The sequence below is a fragment of the Lepidochelys kempii genome, chromosome 3, assembly GCF_965140285.1.
Source record: "Lepidochelys kempii isolate rLepKem1 chromosome 3, rLepKem1.hap1, whole genome shotgun sequence".
Classification (NCBI taxonomy): domain Eukaryota; kingdom Metazoa; phylum Chordata; order Testudines; family Cheloniidae; genus Lepidochelys; species Lepidochelys kempii.
This window is the reverse complement of record NC_136382.1, coordinates 78230856-78253962: the sequence shown is the minus strand read 5'-3', so window position 1 is coordinate 78253962 and position 23107 is coordinate 78230856. Positions and strand designations below refer to the sequence as shown.

General features: G+C 40.3%; 1 protein-coding gene across 5 annotated transcripts in view; it reads right to left on the bottom strand.

Annotated features, from left to right (window-relative positions):
- The window catches only part of GRIK2 (glutamate ionotropic receptor kainate type subunit 2), a 612718-nt gene extending 589848 nt beyond the window's left edge, over window positions 1-22870 (bottom strand). For 4 of the 5 annotated variants that reach the window (XM_073336875.2, XM_073336874.2, XM_073336872.2 and 1 more), the window contains exons 1-2: window positions 22745-22870; window positions 16985-17388 (exon numbers count right to left, since the gene is read on the bottom strand). In XM_073336875.2, the coding sequence (XP_073192976.1) occupies window positions 16985-17099 (115 nt within the window). In that variant the 5' untranslated portion in view covers window positions 17100-17388; window positions 22745-22870. Of the gene's footprint in view, window positions 1-16984; window positions 17557-22744 lie in introns of those variants that run through there. The other variant, XM_073336873.1, reaches the window with a different exon arrangement.
- Window positions 22871-23107: the final 237 nt, after the last annotated feature.

Genomic DNA, 23107 nt, shown 5'->3' with positions numbered 1-23107 from the left:
GACTAGGCTTAACAGCTTTTTCTATTTTTCTAACAAGTTACTTAGGAAAAAAAGTTCAGCTTCCTTTAGACTGGCACCAAGACTGTTGTTGAAGGGTTTAATTTGGCTTCTTTCAAAAGCTTCTCAGGATGGATTTTTCTTCAAAACTGAATGGTCTCTAATGCATCGCCTAAACAACTAAATTGTGTAGGCACATTCCTCAGTTCTTATGCTTGAAAACTATTGCACTGATTCTGCAAATGCTTAAAACGTGTGATTACCTAAATTGAATGGTCACAGTGGTCCCGTATGGCCTTGAACCTATGAATCATGTCTATAAAGTTACTTGAGAGTAAGAAGTTGTAGAGTTTTGGCCTAACCCAGTAAGGATATAATGAGACTCCTCTACTTTGTCAGGACCTACCTTCATTTCTCAGTAAAGAATTGTGGGCTTGATTCTCCAGTGAACAAAGTGCAGTGGAGGGAGAAGCGGAGTTCTGGGAGTCAGTTGCAATTCCCTGATTCTGAGCTGCCCAGCGCCAGGACAAGTTAAAGTGGCAGAGGCTTTATGCCTATGGAAGGCGTAGGCCTCAATAGTGATATCTGTCTGCTTTGGATTCACCTTGTGCCACACATGTAAAGTAAAATTGGCAGACTTGAGAATTTGATCTTGTATATTGTAGCTCAGTCTCAAATGTGTCTCCTAGCTCTTCCCCAACACTGTTGATCCTCAAGATTTGAACGATTTTTTTTTTTATGTGGGCTTTGGCCCTTGATTCATCTCTCCTCTAATCCTGGTGTGTTTTTGACAAGCTCCATCTCCCAAACATTTCTTAATAGTTTTTATGTGTGTTTGTGTGCTTCTTATTAACAGGACAACTATAATTAGCTTTTCTTTCTGTCAGCATTTGATTTAGAACTGTTCTCCTTTCTTTGTAATTTGCATTTATTCCCTCACTTGATTTCTGCTGACTTTCATATGACCCTGAATGGTTCTTTATTTCCACCAAGTCTGTGAAAATACTAATGAAGTCCTCACCATGCTGGAGCAGAACAGTTTCTGCTACCTTCACATCTTTTTTGTTATCCCATTTTCACACCAGTTGTCATGAAACAGATATATAGCCCATGAGTCCTTTCATGAAGACTAAAAGGTTTAGCCTTGGGCAGTTCTTCCTTTTCTTCCAACTTATATTTTAAAGACTACTCAGACAAAGGGGAGTTCTTTTTTTCCTGCATAAAGGTTGCAGGATCACGCACAGATATGTTCCTATGCATGCACATAGGTATGAGCATACATGACTATTGCCAACTAGTGCCTATCCTCAGGTAATAGAGATGCTATATCAGGGGTGGGTAAACTTTTTGGCCCGAGGGCCACATCTAGGTATGGAGGGGGTGAAGGCTCCCTCTGGGGGTGTGGGCTCTGGAATGGAGCCAGAAATGAGGAGTTCAGGGTGCTGGAGTGGGGGTGCAGGCTCCAGCTGGGTGATGCGGGCTCTGGGGTGCAGGAGGGTGCTTCGGGCTGGGACTGAGGGGTTCAGAGGGCAGGACAGGGATCAGGGCTGGGGCAGGCTCCAGGGGGTCCTTACCTCAAGCAGCTCCTGGAATTAGCAGCATGTCCCCCCTCTGGCTCCTACACAAAAGGCATGAGCAGGCAGCTCTGCAAGCTTTCCTGTCCGCAGGCGCTGCCCCTGCGCTCCCATTGGCTGTGTTGCCAGCCAATGGGAGCTGCGGGGGTGGCGCTTGGGGCAGGGGCAGCATGTGGAGCCCCTGGCTGCCCCTCCACATAAACCCCGGAGGGGGGGACATGCTGCTGCTTCCAGGAGCTGCACGGAGCCACAGCACGTGCAAAGCGGGGCAAGCTCCCGACCCTGCTTCTCAGCTGAAGCGCCGGAGCGGGGCAAGACCCAGACCCTGCTACCCGGCAGGGGCTCAAGCACTGGATTAAAACATCTGAAGGGCCAGATGCCGCCCCCGGGCTGTAGTTTACCCATCCCTGTGCTATGTTGCTCTGTCGTGGTTGCCTGCAGGCAACATTTAAAATAAAAAGCCCAACTAAAGCAAACACAAACTGTTAACGGAGTGTCTCCTTTATCTCAAGTGGTAGATACCTGTAGTTTTTGAAATAAATAGATCCAGCATTCTATTCATGTTTATAAGTGTACATTTTGTTGTTTAGGTCTATGGTATTTTTACACCAGGCTGAGTAGATGGTCAGAACTGGCAATATCTATGATTCAGATGGTCAACGTAGCTTTTAATTCTTTGTTGTTATAGCTGGTTCTTGCTGGCTATAGTAAAGCAATGAAGCGTATACAGAATGAAGGAGACACAGTGAAGTGATCTACAGTACTTAGCATGAAAACACAGTATATTTTTACCTTAACCTCCAATAAAAACATTTAACTAACAGTAAGGGTCTGCCTGAAGGTCACAAAAACCTAGACATTCATAACTAAGCATCAGATCTCCAGCATCTAGACACAAGAGGTCACAACTGGATGATGCTGGAGATGATATCCTGTTGTGACTAGATAATGTTGGTTTGATCCTTAAATGAAATTTTCCTTGCTTTGGTAGGTTTAAGACAGACCTTTTAATGTCTTTTTAATGCAGTTCTGTTGTATTATTTTTTATTATTATCCATAGCACAGACCTGATACTAAATTTGAATGGGCAGACTGAAGTTTACTGCCATGAATGATAGACACTGCCAGGATCTGAAAACAAACTTTATTAAGAGTAATATTTTACATTTTTGTAGTGCTTTTTAACCTCAAGGATCCCAAAGTAATATATAAACTATATGTATATCATTGAATATCATTGAAATCCAGCCACATGCATCTCCCAGAGTTCCCCAGCACACAGGGGTAGCACGTACAGTGCTGCATCCCTTTGTAAAGTGCAGTATACTCTCCTGTACACCAGTCCTGGCTCCTTCCATTCAGAAAATGCAATAATGCCTGTCCCTTACATGGACAAGGGTTAGAAAGACTATATATGGCCCTAATTATCAGTACTATGTACAATTATGTTCAAACTTTCAAAAGGCAGTTATGGAAAAATCTGACCAGTCGGAAAGATTCCTCCTAACTCCCAAAGGTTGTCCTAGGCTGAATAGCACAATCATTTATATCATCTCCAAAGCTCTCCATGTTTTAATTTTTAAAAGAACAACTCTGGATAGAAATAGAAATATTAAATCAATTTTGAATCCTGGTAAACCCCTGGTCTCAATGATATCTTGTGCCAATGAGTTCCACACTCTAGTGTGCATTAATTGTGTATTAAAAGCATTTCCTTTTTATCTCTTTTAAATTTGCCAGTCTTCAGTTTCACTGAATGTTCCCCATTTACCTTCTCTATACCATTCACTATTGTGTACTTTTATCATGTCTCCTCTTATTAATTTTCGTTCTGAGATAAAGCATTCCCTATCTTTATAATCTCTCTTCATAAAAGATTTTTTTATCAGTAATCATTGTCAACCTTTTTATAAGTGATCATCATCATTAAGCTCTAAAAGCTGATCTATATTCTGTTATACCAGCAATGCTCTCAGATCATCATCAAATTGATTCCAGAATTTTTTGAAAACTTTGACCAGAGTGGGGTGACAAGTGGCCATTTTCAGGCACATTTAAGGATCTCAGTGGAAAATCAGGCACCAAAAAGTGTCTCAAATTATGTACCATATAACTGAGGTGTCCAAAATCAGGTCACTTTTTTAAATAGTTACTATTTTTTATTTGTACCAAAGAGAGGTTCCCCACATAATCTATCAGCCAAATTCTAATCTCAGTTACACCAGTGTAAATCAAGCATAATTTTATTGAAGTAGCTGGAATTACTTTGCTTACGTGGTGATATAAACGAAGAACAGAATTTGGCTGTACATGTCAGCTTAATTCAACTTGTAATATACAGTGATTTTTCAGGTGCCAATTTCAGGAGATGTGATACAAAGTATTTGAAGTTTAGTTTGATTTGTTTGAGTGACAGTGACAAGGTGACAGTAACTGACTAGCTTTTGTATTAAACAGGAATGCTTACATTTTTATGTACTTCTTGACAGAAAGACAAATAAAAAGTGTTTATGGGTCCTCCTTGGCATGCCACCAAAAGTGATATGTATGGAGGGGAAGGGTTTTTTTCAGGCATCACAGAGAAAGGGGGACTTTTGTGAAGATACTAGGTTATGAAAACTCTAAACAACGTAGAACAGATAAAAATGAGAGCAGTAATAATGCTACAAATTAGCTTCCCTAAGGTGCTGAGTCCTGATATTGGTCCTCGTTAAGTGCTGTAACGTGCAGCAAAAAGAATGAATTATTTATATAACACTTAACTTATTCTATGAATTTCTTAAAGACTCCAGGAGAAGAATATGATTATCTTTCTATTGCTGAGATGAGCAGAATGTATCTGATAGCCAGTTGAATATGTGTGTTGCCGTTAAGAAATGCAAAGCCTAAATGTAACAGATATAAAAATGTTAATTACTTTTAAAGAACAAATAATCTTGCTGATTTTAGGTAAATAGATGCTTATATTCTAAAAAAAACATATTTCTTAACATTCTCACATATAGTTTTTGCTTTTCTCCTTGAGTTACAGACAATGTGGAATTCTGGAGCTGTAAAATTGTATGTAGAGATTTCCTGCCCTGTAGAATAAAGGTCATTGAACAACACAGAGTTCTTGCTTAAAAGACACTCTCTTGCTCCAGACAATGTGGAATCTTAAGGCTCCATGACTATATTAGTCACTTTTATTTTACATACTACAGGAAGTGTCTGATTGCATATGAGTTATTGTCAGTAAAACCAGTGGCATTTACTACTACTGAGAGACCAATTCTAAAGCAGCAGGCATAACCTTTCTAGTTAATGTAATAAAGATTCGATCACTAAGAACCAAACCATTACCAACCATTCTCTGAAGCTTTCCCACCCAATATTTTAAGGTCTCGCTGCATGACTTTAATGTTCTTTTTTATGGTATATTAGTTAACAATACCAATGGCTGGAAATTAAAGCCAGACAAATTCAAATTAGAAATCAGGTACTTTTTTTTTTAAAAAAAGGGAGGAGGATTAACCAATGAGATAAACTACCAAGGGAAGTGATGGATTCCACATCCCCCAAAATCTTTAGATCCAGACTGGATGCTTTTTTGGAAGAGATGCTTTAGTCAAACAGAAGCTATTGGGCTCAATACAGGGGTAACTGTATGAAATTTTATGGCTTGTGTTATACAGGTCACGCTAGATGATCTAATGGTCCCTCTGGCCTTAAAAAAAAAAATCTATAAAACTATTAATAAATTGTCATTTATTACAACAGAAACACTTAGCCAAAAAAAATTAAGTATCTGTTTTGGTTAATGCTCACTGAATGCCATTTACTTTTGTTTCACAAACTTTAGTGCACAAATGAACTACATACTGCTTAGACAGCTTTACAGAAAACATGAAAGCACAATCCAATCTTTTTCATTTTTGTTTCTTCATATATAAATAGGACCCACATTCAGATCTCATGATATTACAAACAAAAAGCCACATCCCTTTAGCCTCACAAATATATAAAATTAAATTCTACCAGTATAAGGTCTCACACTACTTTAAAATTCCATCTGATCCAAAGGGAAACCCCTGATCTGTGCTGGTGTGAGACCAGAATCAGGTCCGTAGTCATCTTCTTTGGCTGTATGGACTAACAAAGATAACTGGCAGAGTTAATTAGCAAATTTTGATCTCAGCTACACTGGCATAAATCCCATGACGCCTAAGGGTTCCCAAATCTGCACAAATATTTTGTTAAATCAGTAAGACAGAGATAAGATGAGAAAGAGACTAATTAAAAGGGATCAAAATTCATGTCCATACCTCCTACAATCTTCAGTGAAATAGTCCCTGTTGTAATACTGTTTCCTGAAAGGAAAGAATGTACCTTAAAGATAGCTGGCAAAGGAAAATGACCAGAGGAAATTGCCAGACTGATGACAGAGGAAATTGACCACATTTGGGGGTATTATTATTTGAAGTGGGAGCTGAGGGAAAGCCCACACATGCCAAAGAACAATCAGGTTGGACAAAGACATCTTTCTGCTTGGGTCGTTGAGAATAGCAAAGTTTCAATCTCTGTATCCAGTAAAAGGTAGGGCAGAAAATACAGTTGAACTGGAGGGACAGACGGATATCACACAGACTTTAATTCTGGAACAGGAATAGGGTATCACAATATGTAATTCAATTAAAAAAATGCCAAAAATAAAAAGTACAATTAAACTAGGATACAGCAAACCTTTTTTTCCAGGAGCTATAGACTTTTTGCACAAGGCCCAGTCTAACTCTTTTTTCACTCAGGCAAAACACTCAGTGAAATTAATGTGAGTTATTCCTTTGCAAAAAAAATGCACAAATCACAAACCAAACTGTTGATTAATTAGATCAGTAATAATAAGTTTGTATAATTCTTTCAAGATAAAAAGTGCTACATATTATTACATTACAGATGTTGGAAATTCTGAACACAGACACAGAGTTGCAAAGGGAAGCACACAGAAGTACACAGAAGTACACGCATACTGTTAAACATGTCTAATTATGTATATAAGTAACTGATGAGTAGTTACAAATGAAGTGCTTCTGTGCACACATGACCATTTATATGCCTAACTGGTCATGGAGCGGAGGGAGGCGCACACATATTATGTACATGCAAGCCAGATATTTGTGTTCAAAACTTTGGCCATGCAACTGTATAAATTTGGTTGTACATGCCTACCTTTAAAATTTGGATGTCTGTGCATGTGCACACACGTGCGTATACTATACATGTATTAAAAAGATATAAATGTACAGGAACAAATTCAGTAAACACAGCTGCTCAGTGGATGCTAAGTCCATGGAAGTCTGTGGACCAAATTCAGCAGTAATTTAGTCAGTGTTATAAATCACGTATCAGGAATAAATTGGTCATAAAACAGTTATAGTGGGGGTAGTGGCAAAGAAGTATAAACTTACACTGACTTAGCATTTAGTGACTGTGTAAAACATGCACAAAGGAGGCAGAAGGAGTATGCAGCAAGATAAACAACTGACAGGAGAATATAAAATAGAGCAACATACTCCCTGCTCCAAACACATAGTCCGATCCTCAGCTGGTGTAAACAAGCATAGCTCCATTGACTTCAAGGGAACTACATCAATCAGTTTACACTTATGCCTACACACTATCCCTAATATTTCTAGGCAAAGTTGAGACCTGGAGTGAACAGATGCAATTTTCATCGACTTTGGTCTCACGGTATAATGTGGTTTCTCACAATCATGAAGTGCCATAGCAGTGAATTTACACTCATTTTAAAACTCTCTTATAATTTGCAGGTCTGATTCCGATTTCATTTACTCTGATGTAAATCAGGAGTAACCCCACAAAACTAAATGCAGTTACACTTGTGTAAAAACAGTGAAAGTAAAATCAAAATCAGAGCCTACCTGTAATTTACACTGCAAATTAAGTTATTGCTAAATTTGGTACATAAAATGTAATTGTGAATAATGGCTAAATTAAAAGGTGCATGCAACTGATAGTTACACCTATGGCTATGGCATAAAAAATAAGACACACTAAAGTGACCCCAGCAGCACTGCGCTATTTCTATAATAATCTAGACAAGGTGCTTGTTGCTGATGGATGATGCAAAGTTAATTATGAATATAAATCAGTACTGTATCCCCCACCAATTAAAATAACCAGTTTTTTAGTCAATCTGAATAGTTCAGGTAGAAGTTAGAATTATCTTAACAATACGGTTGATTAGTTGCAAAAAAAAAAAAAAAAAAAAAGATGAAGGCCTTAATAAATATGAACACAGTGGGCTGTGGACCTCACACATTTCTTGTTAAAATAATGTGGATACTTGATTATTTTTATTATGTTATGTTCTATAGCCATACCATAATTGTGTTACTTTAAACTAGCGGTATAAATATAGACATATCAGTTATAAACTATAGCAGAACCATAAAAGCCCAAATGGATGGCAACTTCAATTATAAGTATATCCTTAATAAATTTACTTGATTTTTTCCCTATTAGAGTGTATATACACATGAATGAATATTTTAACAACAGTATTTTGAATTCACCAGCAGTCAGTTTATTATAAAGACAGCTTTAAAGAAAGCATTGTTTTTGTATAAACACAGGATAATATTTTCTTTGAAAATCAAGATTACATGCTGTCCAAACATCATTTTCTCAGTATGAACTTAATCATTGACTTCAGTTGGAGCTTTGCCATAGAGTTAGGCCCCAGTTCATCAAGGCACTTAAATATATGCTAAATACTATTCTTATTCAGCACTTATGTATGTTTAAAGTTAGGCATATACTTAAGTGCTTTGCTGATTAGAGACAGCTTGCTGAACTGGGGCCTTAACCAAAACAGGACTGCATTTTATAGGGTGAGTTTGACAGCCCTTACTCAGCTGCATAGTCCTACTGACTTCAGGGGGACTCTCTTTCTCTGGGCTTCAGAATCAGGTCCTCACCCAGTAATCTCAATTAGTCCAGTAAATGGCAGGTTCTAATTTGCATGTCACATTCAAACGTGTTATGTTGAAAGTAATAAACATTTATTATATCACTGGGGAGTAGGGAAGAACAAGTTTATAAATCCAGGGCCTGATCCTGCAATCACTTACTACCAGGTGTAGTGCTTACTGCCATTAGTAGTCCTATTGGTATTTTTGCTACTTAAAGGTCTCAGCTCCAATTTTTTCAAGCCTTTAATTTAAAGACAAGGCTGTTGAATGTTTAAAAAAAAAATCTTTTTCTTTAAAATATTTTCCCCCCCTTAGGGAGCTTGAGGTAAGTAGGTGTAACAAAAACAAATAGCTTTAAATAGTCTGATAAAAAAAAAAGTCACATTCTCTCATTCCGATTTCACTTTCTCCATATATCTGAGGTCATAAACTGATTAGTTTTCCAGTCATCCATGGAGTTTCCCCATCAAAGTTAGGAAGTCCAAGACCTTGCAAAAAAGAAGTAAAAAATATTTTTATTTTTTTGTAAACAAAGGATAGGGAAAAAAGGCAATCCCATTTTTCTTTCCTTTGCAGTTCATCTTTAAGATTATTTTGTGGCCAAGTAAGACATACTGCTGCTTACTGCTATAATCTGTGTAAAAGTATAAATCAGTCATCTGATCCTGTTAATCTTTATTCATATACGTTGAAGTCAGTTGCATTATTTGTGTAATAAATGATTGCAGAATGGGCCTAATAAATTGTTTCCATAACAGCAAAAAGGTGGGGGAGGGGGAACATGGCATATTTAATATTTATATTATATAATAAATGACAAACACATATATTTGGAAAATGTGTTATGCCCCCGATGTAAAGTGCATGTGTCCCTAAGTTGTTTTAGTAACCATAATAAGTAATAAAATCTTCCTTTAAGCAGGGGTTTTCATCCCAAAAAAATTAAAAACAAGTATGTAGGATTTGCTTCACCTACCTTTTAAATGCAATCATCTCTGTGGTGAAATGTAACAAGTTTAACAGAGTTCTGGAATGAACACGAAGAATATCAAATGTAGCAAACTGGAGGCAAATTGTCATGGGCAGAATGTGGATAACCAAAACTAGACAGCTGCTGCTTATAAAAATTTGCAATGTTGTTGACCCAATAAATGAAATGAGCTTCTGTTGTGTGGATGCTGACATGGTGTTTTCTACAAAGATCACAGTATAGTTACATGCTGAACTACCCCTCAACTTACTACAGACATCCAGTTATGGGTCTGACATTATGCAGTGGGAAATGCAGCTACTGTGTATTCATTTAAACAAAACTAACCAGGAAGAAAAAGCTCTGCACCTTTTGAAGAATCTGGAAATTTCTCTCCTAAGCCTATGAGATTCTCTTAGAACGGTCAGAATGGATTCCCAAAAATTACTATAGAAGAGTGAAGGCTCACCCAAGAAGAATTCTTAGGTAATACTTGGATGCAAAACTACCTTGCTATTTACTTGCAGATTTTGATCCAAGTGTGACTTTTGGATGAGATGTAAAAGTGCCTTTTGGCAACTTTAAGATCCATGAAACACATTGCATGGCAGGCCTGATGTCTTTGTCACGTTCAAATACGTGTATTCCAATTCCCGACTAAATAAAATCTCCCCATTAATTCAAGTGAATAAGATAGTCTTCATTTACTGCCCTGAACTGCTTTAGTGTTATTGTATGCTGTTAAAATATCAACTCAGTCAACGCAGGCTGCACTCCAGTGACATACAAAGTGATCACTACATACAATGTAATTTTTAAATACGATTGCAAAATGCTTTGAATCTTTTGAAATTAAAATTTGTTTTACAAACATAACACTATTATTAACATTATTATTACTATACATCATATCACAAAGGATCTAAAACAACAAAATAGTCAAAAAATAATAAAGTACAAAATAATGGGAATTTGCAAGCACTTTAACATCACGCTGACCTCCGATTCCTCAAGTTTCAGTTCAAATGTGACCTAATGTTATGTTGTGCATTGTTTAATCTAGTCTTCTAACATGCATTACAGCACATGTATAATAAGAATATTCAGCCAACATTAATTTGCCTTGCAGATTGGAGAGTATGAAAATAAGGTACTTACTAACTGAACATATATTAATAGCTTCAGTAGAAGATATTAAGGGAAGGAAAGATTAAAACTATGAAAAACAAGGTATGTAAATCTAAATATGAGACATAAGACTTGCAGTTGTTTGCATTGACTGCAAAACATGTTAGTTTCTGATGGGAGTGGGTTTTCTCCTTGTTAAAAGGAAAATCCTTAGTATTCACGTTTAGAAAAGACAAATAAATCTCTCTCTGGTTTCTTATCTCCAGTAACAGAAACCATTTCACTCATCAAGCACATTTACATTGAAAGCATTACTTGAACTTTCCATGACTTCCAAAGATCAGTAACAGTCAATAAAAAAGTAAGTTATACTTCTGATCACTTGATTCATAGCACAGTTGTGTGCAAATTCTTGTACCAGTGTGCTTGGTTCTAAACAGTGGGGTAAAGGGATCCAGGGATATTTCAAAAGCTCAACATCAAAGACAGCTTACTTCACCTGCATTCAATCTTGATAATGTAATAATGAGTCCTTTAAAAGGATCATTTTAATTCCCCTATCTACAGCAATAAAGACTGTGTACAGCTAATCTTGTTTGCCCTTTCAATTAAACTCGTTCAGGACATTCTATTTAGTCAGCACCCTGAATGGGTCATTAAAATTCTTGTTCTGTAAGAGTTGTGTGCAGTGCACTGTTGTTTTTAAATTCCATTAAATCCAAATGGTCTTTATCGCCCTGTGACCACTGTGACTTCAGCCAGCCAGTTTAATTACCTTACAAAATTGTCAGCAGAAGCAGCAAAGACAAACAGGAAGGGCTGTGACGTTATCAAATTGAAATCTTCCTCTGTGCTGTTTAATCTGGACCAGTCAATAACAATGCTTCTCACCTCCTTCCTTTCTTCCTGGGGCTCTTAACCTTACTCTTCCTCCAAAGATTGCTGCTGCTGCTGTTGTGTTTCAGACAGATTTTGAATACCTTGCTCTGAGGACTTTAATACACATTGAAGGCTCCTTGCCCTTGGCAAGTAAAATTTTCACTAGCTCCCAATAAGCAAAGAAATACAGCAGTCCTGAATCTTTAAGGGCTGCTGAACCCGACAGCTCTTTTCCAGATTTCACGGTTTCCCTGATCTGAAGGCAGATATCCCCTCTCTTCTCCCTCCCCCTCGCCCCCCACATGTGCACACGCATAGATTAAGTACATGTAGAAAGATGGGTAAATAGACTAGATCCTTCCACTTAAACTCAGTCTGACTTTACCTTCCCAGTTTGGGGATTGCAATGGCAATGTACAGTCATGTCGGTGGAAGAGGAACCAAATGGAAAGAAACTCCACACTTGAGATGCCTAACACAGAGTACAAAGTAATAAAACACTATTGCCCAAGAGGTATAAATGTATGTCTGGGGAGCCTGCAAACTATATGATCTCAGTGTCCAGAAAGCCAGCTTTCCCTGTATGCTACGTAGAGTCTTTGCTAGTTTTAATGATGGTCTGGCAAAATGGTCAGTAATACATAACTGGCCATCCGTGATGGCATTAGGAGTGAATTCCAGCTGCTGGCCATGTAGTGTCTTACTTATTCAGGCACATGCTAAAAGTTTCTATGAAAAGACTCATTTGGCTCAGTGGGAATGAACACAACAGAGCAACAACAGCGATGAAGCCCAAATGCCAAATCTTTATTGAAGAAGCCCCTGCTGTGCAGTCATTCCTGTCACTGGGAGCCATTAGAAGAGAGACCAAAAATAAGGTGAGTTTTCTTTTTTTTTTTAAGACAATAAAACCACTTTCAGTTGTTTTCTGAACATATTTTCTCCAATTTGATGAAGGGCAAACAGGCATATGTAATACTTGAAGGAGCTGATAAGGGAACGGATCAATATTTCCTATGCTTTCCTTGAGATGGTCTCAGTTTAGTTGCTTTTCAGAGTTCAACCTGAAGTTCTTGCAGTTCTGACAGTTCCACCGCATTCCCCTAGAGAGTTGGACCTTCCTTTGCTATTGCACCCTCAGGGGAAAGAATCTGTGCAAGTAAGTTTAGAAGAGTAACTAACTCACAATATTCAGCTACCCCATAGGCTTGAAATCTTTTTTTATTGGAGACATCCACAACATCTGAGCAACAAAAGGTCACTTTCTATAGGGAGTTGTAGTCCCGATTCTCAGCCTTCCTTTCTTTTGTGTATGTTGAAGTGGCATTTTGTGATTTCATTTCCTTGTAGGATTGTTTTTACAGTGACATTGAAAATAAAGAGAAGAGAGGGAGTGACATAAGGTCAAGGGACCACTCACGGTTCAGAGCTTTGTGTCTTCAATGTACATTCACGGACAACACTTGTAATTACAGGAAACGTAAATTAATTCCTAGTGACCAAATTCTGTTCTCCTGATTCCAGCCAGTTGTCACGCTGATGATGTCCATGCACTACCAGGACAAAGAGAAAACGGGATCTGTCTGGCCTCAGATTCCTGCTGTTAAATATAGCAAGGGCCTAGCATGAATTAGAAATCCTGAAAGGTGCAATTTAAATAAGATGAGGCATTTTAAAATGCCCAAAACATCTAAAATAGGTTACTTGAAGTAGCCAAATGTTTTTAAATGCTCTATTGTCCCATACCACACTGGAGAGTGATGAATTGTCACTGTTATAAACTGTATGTAGTTGTCATCATTAACCTCTTAGTACTAACAGTACTTACTGGGTGCTGCTTTTACACCAGGATTCCTGCTACCTCCCAGCGCCTTTGTCCAGTTTTGTTTTGTTAGAACCAGAGGACTCCAGTTCTTAAACACTGCTTGCTTCTGATCAGCTTGTGGTGCTTTGAAGAGGAGACTGGGGAGGTGATTATGCACTAGGAAAATATCGTGGACATTTAAAAAAAAAATCCAAGAATCAGTAGTAGTGCATCTAAACTCAGCATTAGCCAAAGTTGCTTACCTTGGTCCTGAAATGCTTTGGTCTGGAGCTCTCACTAACACAGTAACCCCACTTTTGCGTGTCATTAGGCTGCTGTGGGCAAACAAAAATATAGTGATGGAAAGACCATCATGAGTGGCGGTGAGGGTGGACTGATTTATGGAGTGGCTTAATGATGTCTACAGAGATGTATTTGTTTCAGGTTATAGGGCCTGCTTTTTTTATAAGTCAACAGTAAATTTAAAAAGTGATCCATGGACCGACTTACCTAGGCATTTCTGCTTTTGTATAACTCCAAGAGCAAAAGTATGGATTTCTGCCAGAGTCTGACTTAACACAGCAGAGACAACAGTGATGCAAATGATAAGACACCATCCTGACCTTTCCTTTTATTCTAAATTTAGACCCTCCTGTTATAATCAGAATACTATTTTCAGTGCCTTGCCTTAATTCTCTTTCAAATTCATGACTATCATGGGTGCATGCCTCGTGCCTATTGTTTTCTGGGCTTGTGTATAGGAAAGTATTCAGGAACTGCAACGAGAGATTTGGCTGTATGCCATTTATAAGGGATCGCTTTATTGCGGTGCCAAAATATTAGCTGGTCCTGCTCCAGCAACAGGAGTCAGAAATCCACGCAGACATTTTTCCTGCAACTGGACTGGACGGGTGAAGGGTAGGTTGACTTAAGGCTACTAGAGAGTTAGTTATCAGCCATTCCTGGGTTCGATCCAAAGCGCGTGGATAAAAATAAGTCTGCCTATGACAAATAACCCGGGCATTCGGCTTTCCTGTGCTGTTGCTGAAAAGTAGCTTGAAGAGAGAGAGAGAGAGAGAGAGAGAGAGAGAGAGAGAGAGAGAGAGAGAGAGAGAGAGAGAGAGGCTGTCAGGACACGCCGGCTAGTCCCAACAGTGGCACAGCCGTGGGAAGGACAACGTGGGAAGGACAACCCCTATCGTGGGTTCATTTGCACAGGAAGAATGAGGGGGCTGGAGCTCTGGCAAGCTACGAGATCTCCCCTGTTGCCATAGCGCTGCCAGCGAAGAAGGAAACGCGGGGGCTGGCAGGCTGCCTTTTAAAGGGAATCTTCTGCGCTCCCGGCTAGACCCATGGAAAACTCCGATGGGCAACAAGAGACAACCCATCAGTTCAGTAGCAAGGGCATTTCGGAGTGGCATGTAGGACGGTGGGAACGGGGGGCGCGATAGGATTACCACTTACAATAATTCAAGGTTTTCATTACACAGTTGTTATTTCCAGCTTCCCCCAGCCAAATGATCTGACCCTCCTGGGAGCGCACAGCCCTTCTCTTACACATTGGGCATAAGGGCAGTTTTACTCCTGGACGAAATTAAAAGCTAAACTCGATCACAACGACAGACATGCAACAGGCCGCGCTGACAAGCAAAAAGAAGCCCTTTCCCTCACTCCCAGGACTCCACATGAGAAAAAAAAAAAATAACTTTGCCGCCCCGCCCCCAACCCGCAGAGACCGAGAGAAAAGGTGACTTTTTAAGCACAGAAAGGCACCAAATGCTTCCAAAGTGTCTTTCTAGTTTGTTGCAGCAAACCAGTTTGAACACCAGCCATCGGAGTCTAACCCCAAAACCGAGATGTATGTCCGGGAGACAGATTGGGAAAGGAAGTTAGTCTAGAAAAAACACACTATATGCTGCCAAGAGGCAGCCCTTTGGAAAAGGCACCCTATAAAATCCCGCTGTGACCTTAAGATTGTTATTTTTCTAACATAAAAACACAGGTTGGTTGATCAATGATATTCTAATAAGTGTTCCAGCCTCACAATTCAACAAGGATGCGGCTACTGACGAGGACAGCTTCAATTACCCCTCAAATCAGCGTTTGCGATGGTGGGAGTGGAAGGGTGCTTGTTTTCATAGCTACCTCTGCAAGTAATTCAAACGCACAGATACCAACGCTCAGCAACAATTGTGAACCTGTTTCGGGTACAGACGGATAACTGGGCAGCGCCAGGCGACATTCAGCCCTTGCATGATTGCACTGCAATGCCAACGGAGCCGATTCAATGCAAAATAAACCCCGCGATGATATATGGACCTGTTTAGCCGTGTCCAAAGAAACAAGCATTCCTGAAGATGGTTGCTAAGAGCAACGTGCCTTAAGCACCACCTTTAGACCAGATGAAGGCAAAAGAAAGTACACTAGGAATTCAGCGCACGAGATCAATAGCAACCAGTCGCCTTCTTAATCATTACCAGCCTTCCATTCAACACGAAAATGATTTTTTAAAGAAGAACTGCAAGACATTCTACCTTTCCCAAGCAAACGAGAGCTATTTATGGCTCCTGCAGTTGCTACAGTGTAAAAATGAAGCTACAGAAAAGAAAAAGCAGTATTTTCTTTTGTATACATAACAAGCTGGCACACCGGATGGGCTTGTTTGGCACGGCAACTTTTCCAACGTGTGTACAATCTGAGAGAGTAAGTCACACACAAACACTAAGCTAGTACCACTTAGGCTGGCGATTGTTGATGGATCAGTGCTCTTCGCAATTCTCACCACCTTAACTCTTACTTAACAGAACTTTTCATGCCCAGGTCTGCCCCAATGGCAAGAAACAACATGAGCTTCGAGCTGTTGTTGAACATTCCTCTTGCTTCTGCTCCCCTGAAGCAACCCTATATGTGGGAGGCTACCAGAAATGTCACTCCCGGTTTCTAATACTAGTTTCCACGAGACGCTGAGTATTTCTTTGATCTGGGACACCGCTACGCTTGCTTTCACTGATCTGCCTGTGACATCTCCCAGTCTCTTTGTCTTACAGGGGAAATAATGACCAAGTCATTTTCCCTGATGAGAGGAGCTTTTCTGAAATGTGTCATAGCCCTGCATCAATGCCCCTTTGGTATCCCACTAATTGTTGATAAAGAATCTGTTCTACTACAGCGGAACCCCCACTAAAGTAAACTAAAAGAACAACAGAACTGAAGGTCTCTTCCAGTGTCACATTAATATTGAATCTGCCCTGACGCTCCAACTCAGAGAGGGCCATGGAAAAGCTGGAGGTCGAAACTCACCAACTCGTTGTCAGATTGTTAACTAATCAACAGCTATTTTAGCCGCGTTTCCTACTGCTATGGAAACAAAAAAGGCACAGCACGAGGAAACCACACAAGCTCTGATCACCCCGCAGAGCTTCCGGAAAGCACGTTTGACAGTCATTTTTTTTCCTATGATTATTTATTACTATAATCGGCGACACAAAAACCAAACATTAATTTAGCCATGCGGACACAAAATAAAGAGGGTCTTCGGTAACTGACTCCAAAAGCATCCCCCGGAGCCTCGTATCTCTCCCTGCTCCCCACCTATTGACATAATCATGCATATAACTATTCAGCTTGAAATACACAATGTAAAGTGCAGGGGAAATCTTACCAAATCTTAACACATGTGTAGTTCCTTGCGAATATCCAATCCACAAAAAGCAAAGAAGGAGTCTAATGGTGCATCTGAAGACTGGATTAGTTAGAATCGGGGAAATAATCTTCATGGTGTTTCTATGCACACACGCGCTGCCTTACTTCCCCCTTCTAAGCGTCAGGTTCCCCGGTAGGGTAAGAATGAGGATACGTAGACTGTTAGCCCTCAGACACGATCACGGCATGGTCACAGAGAGAGGAGAGAGTCTACGCTTCCCAAACCCATTAGCAATCCCTGCATGTTCTTCATTCACTGCGCCAAGGAGCAACCTTCAACTGCAAGGAATGGTGGGACATCCATGTTAGTCAAGGGAGAATCCTCGCGAAATCCAAACACACACAATGTCCAGCCGGGTAAACCTGGGAAGCAAGAAAGGAGGGAAATCAATAAGTAATCCAGCTCGAGAAATCGCTGAGCTATCGCCACATACCGAGAGTCAACGAGCTCCAGGCGTTTTAGTAGCGAAGCTTTTGCTGTGCTCCCATTCTACTGCACTGCTGCACAGCTTCTGACGTGAAGCCAAGATTAAGTGAGAAAATTTGAGATAGCTCTTCGCTTCTTACGGCTGCCTGCCAGACAGCCTTCCCAATTTCTGCCATGCAACCGACCTGATCGCCTCGCTTTGTTGAAAAATCAGCTCCGTTTTACTGACGTGCGTACAATTATTATTTTTTGTTTATTTTCAACAATAGCTATTTTCCTGCAAAGGGGCAGCTATGGTGTACGTGCGCGCGCGGTTCTATAAAAATCAGTTCATGAATTTTAACAGCCGACTAGCTGGGTGGAAATCACTTAGCCTCAGAGTTCTGCAAGAGGAGGTATTACAAGGGGTGACCGTATGTCATGAAGGGTATCCGGCTAAGGCTTAGGCTAAAAAGGTCCCTATAGTTTAATTCACTTTCTAATACTTATGCACATTTAATGCTATTAATGTAAACGCCATGACTTGTATGCTGACTGTCTTTCGGCAACTTGTAGGGGACTCTGATCATTGAACATCCAAGCTTTAGCAAAGTACAGAACAATTTTGCAGTGTTAAAAAAATAAATAAATCTAATTCTGAATTGAAAGTCCTACATATTCATTTCGCTCAGTTTGCTTAAAACGACAATGTTATTTGAAAGAGGGGGTGTGTGGATTGACAGGTTTCATATGCTACAGTCCAAAATGCCTATCTTTGGTACTAAACTCTCTTTCACTGTGATTTTATTAAGGTTCTACTGTTTATACTTGCATAGCGAGACCTATGGTTAAAATGGGAGTGTAGTCTAAATACACATAATATTCCACTATCCTCAGTAAGTATAACAGTGCTTGCTAGTTTGCTTCTGGGACATTTAGTTTGCATCTTAAAACAGCTCTGGACTTTTTTTTCTTATTGTATTCCATATAAAGGTGCACTCATTTTCAGCAACATTCAGATTTTCCTTGGAAAAACAATTAAGATACTTTGAATTGTATATTCGCTCCTATGTGCATTCATTAAAAACACATTGGTCGAGAATGGACAGCAATTTAAAAAAAAAAATCTGAAAGTGAAGCTTTCACTGAAGCTATTTTAGGTTTTTATTATAGATATTAAGAGACCATTCCTAGTATCCCACAAGGAAAATGAAGGCAGATTAAACTGTAGTCTGCCTGGGCTCTGCCCTCTCTTTAGTGCTGAAGAAAATCTCAATGAGAGAGATTTTTATCACAGATAAAGACAGCATAGATTTGGCTTTACAGAACGTCAGACTGAAGAAACACATTCTTGGACCTATCAGGAGTGTAACAACACAGACATGAGTTATGATTAATTCTTAATAATTCTATGCATACTTTAGACATGCAGAATAAGTGATACTAAAATGAAATTACCTATGTTCTAGAAACCATGTGTCCCTAAAAGTGTTAACAATTCACAATAACTTTCTACCCTGATTTTATCTGCCCATATCTTCTTATATTGTAAAAATACTGATAAAATATTCTGCGAGGGGATTATTAAACATTACTGATTTCTTGTCTTTAAAATGGAGGCATAACTGCAGTGTCAAAAATAAGTATCATGAATGGCTAGTTCTGCAGTCTAGCAGGGAATTCAGTCAAATGATTTGACTATTGGAGTACTCTAAAAAGAACACCTAGTGCTAAAAGCAAGGATATCTAGCGACTCCTTCAGTTCCCATTTAGAATAACTCTCAGGAAAATGTACAGTTTGAGGTATTCTTTCATGTATTTGCTGTTTCATTTACTCTGATCTATCTGTTCATATCTTATCTTGGTCCAAGGAGGAATAAAACTGACCTGGGTGGTAACTGAGCATTCTTAATTTTGCTACAGTGATGAATTAGCGGAGGTTAGGTATCTTCAAATGCTCATTGTGTTGCGAATTATCAGAATGTAGCACTATTTATAGAATGAACTTTAAAAAAGCATGGGAAATTATAAGATTCATTGTCTTCTTTTGTAAATGCAGCGCATTAATCAAGAAATGAAAAACAAACAATTTTAACCATCTGTTATCCAAACTTATTTTCTAAACTACCTGGACAAATAGGCAGCTACCTGATATAAAAAAATCCTAACAAAATTCCCAACTTGCCAAGGATCTTATACAATCACTGAAACTTCAAAACCATCCATTATAAATGGCTTTTAAAATTAGATATTCAGTATTCTACATTCCAAAACCTGTGCACACGCATGACACTCAAATTAACTTTTCACTCTCAATAACCGTCCAACACTAACCTGACAGCACTCACCACCATGGACAGTGACTGGACCTGTCCTGCTGAAATACGGTGTCGATAGGAGGGCTGCATTCCCTTTTCAGCACCACGGAGAGCACCACTACTTAAGCCTTATTGCTGTTGAGCTATATTACCTAAGCCGTGTGTGATTTTAGGTGTCAAAATACATTTTCCCCCTCCAATAGTTTCCCAATACAGAAAGGGAATTAATGTATTTTATCTACACTTTTAAAGATACACTCTATTCTGTACTATGTTGGCTGGACTGTGTTTTTATTGGTATTTCACAGGGTTGCCTTGAATATCTCCTATGTCCTACCATACATTTCTCTAGTATCTTATGAAAATATCTTTTTCTCAAGGAAGATTGTGGTTAACTCAGAATTCTTACATGGCGTCCTTACTTTCTGGTAAGGAATGTCTTGCAAGCCACCGAATATTTAAAACTCAGTAAAAAAAAACAAAAAACATTTGCCTACATTTGGTGGCTAAAACCCATTTATAAAATATATAATTAGCTAAAGCCTCAAACTCCACCACCTCCAGATTCCCATCTGTTAAGAGGATTTCAGTTTCATTTCCCCATTATTAAACACCTTTAAAAAACTCTCTCTTCTAAACTATTTTTAGTATGGAAACTGAAAAGCGCCATAGCACCCCTCATTGCATTTTCGTTCCCAGTACTGTACACATCTAAAGGATTAACACGGCTAATTATACAGTATTTTACTGAGGGAGCTGGTCTTTTCAATGCTTGTCAACCCCGCTATTCAATCCTTTTCTGATATAGGGCTAGCTGAAGCTGGTGTCCACTGGGATCCTATCCTCCACATACCAATAATCCGCCACAATAGGGTTGAAATATTCAGTTTCTTGTTATAAGTCTTGTTTTGTTCTTCAACTTCACCATACGGAGCCTGGTAGCTACATGTTTTTAGTATCCAGGGCCAGCGCACAGGGAAGCAGATATGAAAATACATGTTTCAGCTACAAAAAAAAAACTTAAGTAGACATTGCATAAGTTAATTAAAAACTATGCTGGGTATTAAAAGCCTACTAATTGTGTGTGTGTGTGTGTGTGTGCGCGCCCGCCCTGTGTATACAATGATCTTATGTAAATAATGTTTCCTTAGGAAAAGGGGGATTCGTTTAAATTGTGTATTTAAAGAATTACCTTAAGCGATTACATTTAAATGATTAACCTTTTACCTGATTACCAAGGTCTTTCTTCTTCAGAGCATATATTTATGTCCTTTTCTTATACTAAAAGTTAATCTAGTTCCATTTAGCTGCCACCTGCTGGGATATACATTTTTACCACAACAATTTAAGACAATTCTTTCCATTATCAGCTACAGAACTAAGAACTGACTACAGAGCTTGTATATCATGGGCCTTACGTCGCTTAACTTCCTGATCGCTTCCCTCACAAGGATAACAGAGAGAAATGTAGAATCGGCATGTGACATATGGTCCCTGACACTTTATTCCTTGGACATTTTTCGGTGAATCGTTGCTAACGCCTCAGACTTGTCGGCCACCAGAGTCGTCCTGCTGTTGCAATCTGGTGAGAGGAAAGCAGTAGCCTCCTGCAACACCTGACCAACCCCACCAGATCGGTACACAGAAGTATTGCAGATTTGCTGACAAATCAGTAACCCGGTCCACCCCTTTAAACGTTTGCCAAAGTACTAAAATTAATGTTGATGTTATCAGTTAAAGAAAACACAACGCGGCCCACTTGCACTCCACTCCCACAAGCTATAAAAACGGTAGGTCCCCCTTGTCTGTTATTAGCTTAGTCCAGATTTATAACCAAGTTTCTGCTGCGCCGATGATTAATGACATTTTAAGATGGTAATTAATTTTTTAGCTGCTGGAGAGACGTGCATCCTAATTAACGAACTGAGGATGTAATAGATTTACTTGTTCAGGCACTTTTGGACTTCACAGCAATGCACTCTTAGCATATTTTTAAGCAGCAAACGCAAACATGCATGGCTTTCCCCATACATCAGCTCCCCCCCCAAACACACACCCCCCCCCAGTATCTGGGAAAGGTGGGGGAAAGATTTTTTTTATTCCACCACCAAGTTTTTAAGAAAAAATGAAGGGAGCGTTTTCATTTGAACGCATTCCTTCATTTTCACTGCACACGCTGTATTAGCAGTCACGACTACATGGAACAGAAAGGAAGGTTTCCCCTTGAATACAGAGAGCCACAGACACGAGCCAGGTTAACAATGGATGGCTTCTCAAAGAATGTGGAATTTCATCTTTGATCAATAACGACAGGACTGGCTATCATAGAGTAGACGGCTGGTTGTATAATGTAGTAAATGACTGGACGGAGGAAGGGAGGAGAGAAGGGGGGGGGGGACATCAGATGAAGTACAGACTATTGTCCACCAAGTTAGAGCACGTCTCATCCTTTCTCCTCACGTGGCTAATCTTCTAAGGAAGGCGACTTGATGCATTTTTAAGACAAAATCGTGACCCCGGAGAAGGAAGTAAGCAGGGTCCCAAGGGGGGATTACACCCCTCAAGCTTTTGAAGCTAACTCGGATTCTGCCCTGGCACATCGTGGCGATATAGCGCCGGAGAGCCAAAGCAACAGATATCTCCGGGATACTTTGGGGGAAGCTGGTGTTGCTTTTGTTGTTCTAACCTGGGGGACTGGGTTTGCCAGCTGGATGACTGATATCTAGACAGTCCCTAGGAATCTGGTAGGCAGCGGTGCCCAGCTCAGACAGCTGCAAGCCGGTCTGGATTTGTTCAAAGAAACCCCGACAATGCCACTTACAACAAACCACGCCCGGGGCAATCACCAGCCCGGCAGCTCCCGGGTGCCAGCTCTCCCGCCCGCCCCCTTCTTGCCCCCTTCCAAAGAGGGCAGGGCAAATAACCACGCACGGCTCTCAAAGAGGCAGCGAGCCCCTCGAGCGGCCGGGGTCCTGCCCCGGAGGGCAGTTCTTACCTTGCGCGGCGGACAGGTGCTCGGCGGGGCTGGCCGCGTGCGCGGGGCAGGCAGAGCCCGGGACGGATGCTGCCCTCAAAGTAGCGCAGCAGTTGGCGGGGGCTGGGGGGGCGAGGTGCTGCCGGCGCGCGGAGCGCGAGTGAAAGCAGCAGCGGCGGCGGCGGCAGCTGCAGCCCGGCAAAGAGACACGCCTCCTGCCCGGAGCTCTGCACAGCGCCCTTTAAAGGCACAGAGCTCCTTTTCCCGCTCCACCACCGCCGGGCCCCCAAAGCGCCCCACACACCGCTCACACCCCCCAGCCCAGCCTGCCTCAAGCACAAGCCAGGCGGGTGGCTGCTTGTGACCCTGCTCTTTCGGCCCAGT